At 36.4% G+C, this 7,028-nt stretch overlaps 1 protein-coding gene across 1 annotated transcript; it reads left to right on the top strand.

Annotated features, from left to right (window-relative positions):
- The first annotated feature begins 5,307 nt into the window (after positions 1–5,307).
- On the top strand, positions 5,308–5,946 carry LOC131614249 (uncharacterized). Its single transcript, XM_058885862.1, has one exon. The coding sequence runs from the start codon at positions 5,308–5,310 to the stop codon at positions 5,944–5,946; it is 639 nt and encodes a 212-aa protein (XP_058741845.1).
- Positions 5,947–7,028: the final 1,082 nt, after the last annotated feature.

The raw sequence follows: 7,028 nt of genomic DNA on the forward strand, positions 1-7,028 counted from the left end.
CGCAGTGAAAAACGGTGCTGAATGTAGGGTTTCGGGCCTCGGAAAATTCATATCTCACAATCCGCTCGTCGGATTCGCTTGAAAATTTAACTGGAGCTCCGTACCATTATTACCAAGATTTCGTATGTTCGGGGTAGGGCCCGTGCGAACACAATCCTTTCTTTTCCCTACATTTTGCATGCATTTTAGCTCAGATTAGCGTAGTTTGCTTACACACCCATAGATTTAGACACTAGCGTGGATACCATCGAGTACGATGGGTGCGAGGGGTGCTAACACCTTCCCCTCGCGTAACCGACTCCCTTACCCTTTTTCTCTGGTCGTGAGACCGTTGTTTTGTTTTGTGGTTTGCTGGCATTCCCTTCCTTTTCAGGATAAATATGTTAGTGGCGACTCTATTAATTTTCGCGGTAGCGACACTCTCCTTAACAACTTCACATAGGTGATGAAATATGTAAGCTTCTAGTTGGAGTTTCTTGTTATTCACCAGAAACCAAATGAAATGTTTGTGATCTCAGGAGATTTAATCAAAACTTCTTTCTCTAAAGATCAAAAAACAGTCTAAACATGCATGTTCTTCACTTTCCCAATGTCATCAGAGTTGAAGAATAACCATGACTTGATCGAGCTTGCCTCTTTAATGCTTCCCTTTACGTTTAGAACACACATTCCTTCAATAATTGTAGAGATGATTCTTGCAATGTAGCTCTGAGTAATGGTGACATCAACACACATTACTGTAGATATGATTTCTACACCTTTGAACTCATCCAAACCCATTTCTATTTTGGATTTTCCTTTATTAGAAACATCTTCCTCAACCTTATGTCTTTCTGAAATGTGTTACTTCTAGAGAGTCATTATGAGTTATTTCTGAACTTTGCTTCCTCAACCTTATGTCAATCTGTTCTTGTTCCCGTCAGGTAATTTTCAAGGGTGGAATTCTTTAAGTGGGTGAGACTTATAACACCCTGATAATTAGATTTAATTATTTAATCTATTATTTGATTATTTTGATGTGAATATCTGAGTCATTATGATTTATCGATGAGTATATGTGATGTTTATATGACGTGTGATGCTTATGTTGATATATGTGTGGGGTAGTGGAATTAAGGTGTTGGTTAGAATAATAAAATAAAATAATTCTAATTAGAATTATTATTAAAATAAAATAAAATAAGAGATATGGTGAGGTGGAGTTAGTAAGGGCATATTAGGAAGTTCATAATAAGGGTCCTAAGGCTAGCTAGGTAAAAAGAGGAAAAAAGAGATAATTCTCATTACCGTAGAATTTTGGAGAAACGTGAAAAGAAGAGAGAGCTAGGGCAAGGATAGGAGAAGAAAAACAACCGTAGAATCATGAGGAGAATCAATAAAGCCAATAATTTAAGGTAAGGGGTATTATCCTAATTATTATATTTTATTTAAGGGATTGATAATTGTATGTTCGTTTTGGGTTTGGGATTTTATGATGAATTGGATGATCTTGATTATCTACCATGATGAGTTGTTTGGATTGTATAATTATTATGATGTGTGATGTTATTAATTGATAAATTGGTGAATGATAACATGAACTAGAGTCAAATCCATCATGTTTATAGATTTGAGGGTCTAGGGTTTGATGAAGATTGTTGGGGGGCATGATGAACAATTGTATTTTTGTGTTTAGAATAATTAATCCATGATTAGACTAGGTTAATAGACCTTAAATCGCAGGAAAATAATGATTAAAATCAGTTTTTGGGCAAAAGTTTGGTACTGGTTTGATGCAGGTGGCGTAGGGTTTTCTGCAAAAATCGCAGACCCCGCTTAGCACGGTAAAGCCTGCTTAGCGCGCTTTTGAGAAAAAGATAAAAGTCATTATAGTAGGTATCAGGCTTAGAGCGGCAGGGACTCCGCTTAGCGCGGTATTCTGGACGAAAATTAATATTTTTGAAAATGATTTCAGAATATGGAAGGTTATATTTTATTCTAATTTCTGAGAATTCTCTGGAATTTATTGTGAAAGTTCGGGTAGGTTTAGAGGGCAATTTGTATATAACTTGATTTTGTGAATTCATGTATTTCTATGCTTGATTGTGATGAATGTTGTTGTGTTGATCGATAACATGATAATTGGTGATTATGTGTTGAGTTGACCAAGATGTTTATGAAGTTTGTGTGTTTGAATAATGGATATGATTTTGATGAATAAATGAATAATGATGCCATTTTGACTAGCTGTGGTCGTTGATTTTGTGACGTTGAGCATCATGCATTCATAGCATATTTGTAGGACAATGATCTAGTGATGTTTGTAGGACCATTGTTCAGTGACGACCCTTAATCCCATTGTGCGGATTGAGTGCAATATTGTGAAGTGCTCCGGTTCCAAGCAGGAATCGATCATATGGTGGGGATCTTGGGAGAACAATGACTGAGTCATTAGTAAAGTGTTGGTACCACATGCATGAGTCTATTGTCGTTGCATTGCATTGTTGTGACATTGCATGGATGAACGATGTTTGATTATTTGTGATATGAATGACTTAAGTGATGATTGTGATTGAATCACGTGATGATGTTGTGAATAGATGAGGATGTGCAGGTGTGAGTAAGTATGTGAAGAATGAGGATACGTTGTATCGGTATATGTGTGATTGATTATTTGTATACCACTACTATATTTATTCCTTATGTTTATATAATGATTATGAAATACTCACCCTTTTTGTTTGAATGTTGCCTCCACGTGGGTAATGCGCAGGTATTCAGGAGTAGTCCACCGAAGTTAGAGGATAGCTTCGTAGAGTCGTTTTTACCGTTTGTTTAGAATAAAGGAGTCTTGCTCTGATACGTAACATCAGGGTCGGGATCGTTGTGTTTGGAACTATTATGTTCACTTTTGTTTATTTGAATTTGATGAATTACCTTTCATGGGATTATGATGTTTAGAGTTATGACTCATGAACTATGAAGTTCGATTGATGTTTTATGAAGTTTATCAAAGATGTTTTTAAATTATGAATTCCGCTGCATGATATCATGGTTTGTTTTATGATGTTAATGAAGTATAGTTTTAAATAAATTTTGAGAACCTGTGTTACGGAACAGGACATTTAAATTGTGAAGTTTTTATGAATTGTGACACCCTTGTTGGTGGTTTAAAATTGACTTAATTCATATTATATTGCGAATATTCCTTGTGGGTTAGAAAGGTGTTACATAAGTTACCTTCAACAATTGCTTGTCTTTCAGCGTTGTCATCATCAAAACCACGTCATCTGTAAAACTAAGTAGTTACTAATTGACTTGTATATTATCATCCATAAGCTTCACAATCTCATATCACTACTTATTTATTATACTTGCAAGCACATAATTTGATGTTGCCATTGGTTTCACAAGATTGATCGATTGTTCAAATAGGAAGAAGATCAGTTGTTGCCTAATTTTGGTAAAGAGACGATGATTTCTCATGGAGAATCATGGAAATTAGATGTTGATTTCCACAAATGGCACCAATGTTCGGTGGTGTAATCAAGAATAGGAAACAAGATAAGAATGAGATATTTCAGTGGAGTGATGAGTGCTTCCAGTACAACGAAGCAAGGTAAACCTACAGGATTAGCACTCCAACGCCTAAGTCATTGAAATATGTGAAAGGTAATTTAGAGTGAGAGTGGAAAAGATACCTAAAATTGACACAAGAGAAGCTTATATATGGTGAGCGGTTAAAGTCGTTCCCATTTCACCCAGTGCATTGTCTGGATTCTCGTTTGATTAAATCTGATGGTGAAAAATAGGTCAGAGACTGGGATCGCATACTCCGTGCTTGACTAAGGTCTCATTTTTTTCTTCTATTTTATCTCTGCCTTCCATGTTTGTTCCCATAATTGAACGGCCTTGCGAAGAGTCCGAAACTGTAAATGTGAGAGTAAATGTGTTATTGTGTGTATAAGTTAGTTTCTTGAGACATTAAAATAACTTATCTGACCCATTTAGGACAGGTTCTAGTGAATCCAAAAAATTTCTAAGGTCACATAAATTAGCAAAATTTGGTTCATATTCCAAGTTGAAGAAATACGTGCATTCTAGATATTGGTAGTGCCCGTTTATATCAAAACTTAATAGATGGTCTAATCTATATATTACAAATCTTAATAAGTTTAACTATTCTAAACTTAAAATCCTAATCGACATATAACTCTGAAATTATTCTAGTTGCTTCTATAGTGTCACGTCACTATTTTTCTTCTAATTCATAATCATTTAATATTTCATTCCAATATAAAATTATCAAATCTTTTTCCATTCCAACCAAATCAAATCTCACACTATTACTTTTTCCAAAAAAATTTAAATTTCATGATTCGAGTACACATATCCTCATTCTTCTACTCACACGTTACCGAATTCAAATTGCCATCTCCCTCTTATGTATTGTTCATCACATCCTATTGTTAAGTTTTTTAAAAAAATTTTCAGGTAATATTGTTAATAAACATTGAACAATCCAAATTCAAAGTAAAATTCTGGCATATTTTTCATTTTATTTTAATAACATTTTATATAGTTCAAGTTTTATATTTGGTTAAATAAGTTTTGAGTCCCTATAAATATTGTAGTTTTCATTTTTAGTCTCTCCCTGCCTTTAAACAACGGTTTTTACAAAAAAAAACCGTTAGTAAAACCAGCTAAAACCGTTGCCAAAACTCATAATGGAGCTCAAATCTCATAGATTCAACACCTACAATCTTGCAACCTTATGTTATATATATATATATATATATATATATATATATATATATATATATATATATATATATATATATATATATATATATATATATATATATATATATATATATATATATGAAATGTATCAAATGAGAACTTTAGTTATTTTGAGAACTGAGAACTTTTAATAATAACCATATGATTTAAAATCAATGCTCCGAGCTGAGAATGAGTAATCCGCTGCTAGGGTTTACGCATGCAGAACTGAGAATTGACAATGAAGAAGATCCACGAGAACGAACTACAAAGAAAGTCAAAGGGAAAGAATCAGAGAATGGCAGAGTGCAATCTCAGGAAGGTGTGTACCAAGGGAGCACCTTCAAGGAGCGGCTGATGGGATCACCAGTGATTCTAACACATTCTTCCATCCGTGAAGATGTTGAAATTCCAGATTCTGATTTGGTCGGAGAAATGCGGATTGAAGAACATACCATTGGTGATTACGATTGCCCAGAGATTATCTTATCATAGAAAGAGGAAGAAAGAATCTCTGAGCCTTGGAGGAAAGGGGTGGTGGTCAAGATGCTGGGGAAACGGGTCGGTTTTAAAGCTCTCGAAAACCGATTGAACCAATTGTGGGCGAAACATGGATCACTAAGCATTGTGGATCTGGACAATGACTTTTTCACTGTTTCCTTTGCCAACAATGATGACCATTGCAGGGCATTACTAGAAGGACCTTGGATGATTTATGATCATTATCACTCAGTTAGGGAGTGGAAACCCAACTTCTGTCCATCAAGCGATGCAATCGAACAAATTGCAGTGTGGGTCAGAATTTCAGGACTCCCTCTTGAATACTATGATGCAAGAGTCTTGGCCTTCATTGGCAACAGAATAGGCTCAATGGTGAAAGTAGATCGTAATACTCTGAAAATTGAGAGAGGTAAATACGCCAGATTATGTGTGCAGGTGGACCTTACCAAACCACTCCTAGCCATGTTTTCTATTAAAGGGAGGCACTACAAAATCGAATACGAAGGGCTTCACCTCCTCTGTCTGAGATGTGGGCGATTTGGTCATGGCAACGATGAATGTGGGGTAGCAGCTTTCTTGCAAGGAGAAATGGCTAACGTTATGACAAGCGGCGATAGAGAAGAAATCAGCAAGGCAAACATGATCAAGGAAGATGGGTCGTGGGTGGTTGTCCAAAAAACGTAAAGAGCAAGTAGAACAAAGCAACAAGACGGCAGAGACCCAGGAAGAAACACCACGGAGGCACCTACCGGAATCCCTCCGGCGACACTAAATGGCATTAAAGGAGGAGAGGGATCCACGGGATCCAGATTTAATGTCCTTGATGGCAATGTTCCAACTATGGAAATAATAGATGATATAGATAATGAGACTGAAGTTAGTGAGGAGACAGAAGTTAATGCAGGAAGGAAAAAAGAGACGTTAGCGGGAATTTCAAATGAGAAATATTTAATGGGGCCACGTAATAAAAATAAAGAGAAAAAAACTAAACCTAAAAGAGTAGTCATACAGGCAACACGTGGCATCACAAAGGAAGGTAAAAAAGGAGAAATTTTTGGTAAAACCAAGAGTGTCTATGAGAAACTTATCGAGAATGAAGGGTTTGCGGATGTAGTAGCAGGATTAACCCTAGAAGAAAATCCAAGAGCTAAGGGCTCCCTTCAATCCAATGGGCCACTTGATGGGCCTTTTCACCCCTTGGAAATTTCTGGGCCTGGGCACTCGCTAAATCAGAAACCTTTAGAAGAGGACCATGGTATTATCTCATCTAACCATGTGGTGTTCTCCCCGAAGGAACCACCGGATACCAACTTTTCTGAAAGGGATGGATGCGACGGCGTTGAAAATGAGGAGGAGGAATGCTCTGATAAAAGGAGTTCTGATATGGACGTGGTGGAAGAAACTCCAGCGCCAGAGGTTAGTGGCGACGGAAACAATCTTTAATCTGTTTTTATGGTTAGTCCTCATATCCATAAAATTATGATGTGGAATTGTAGAGGTGCTGCCAGTAAAGAGTTTAGGAGAGTTTGTTATCATTACTTGCAACAAATTAATCCTAGTATAGTGGTAATAATGGAGACTCGGATGAACCCATTTAAGTTGGCTAATACTTTCAGAAGCATGGGGTTTGATAAATTAACCGGAACAGACGTTCAGGGCTTCGCGGGAGGTATAACATTGGCGTGGAAATATGATAAAGTAAAAGTGGATATTCTGAGAAGGCATTTCCAATTCCTTCACCTGCAAATCAAGCTGGATACTGGGGA

This window comes from Vicia villosa, linkage group LG6 (genome assembly GCF_029867415.1).
Source record: "Vicia villosa cultivar HV-30 ecotype Madison, WI linkage group LG6, Vvil1.0, whole genome shotgun sequence".
In the NCBI taxonomy this organism is placed as follows: Eukaryota; Viridiplantae; Streptophyta; class Magnoliopsida; order Fabales; family Fabaceae; genus Vicia; species Vicia villosa.

Bases quoted from the DNA above. Each gene is read 5' to 3' on its own strand.
- LOC131614249 (XM_058885862.1), top strand. From the start codon at position 5,308: ATGCTGGGGAAACGGGTCGGTTTTAAAGCTCTCGAAAACCGATTGAAC.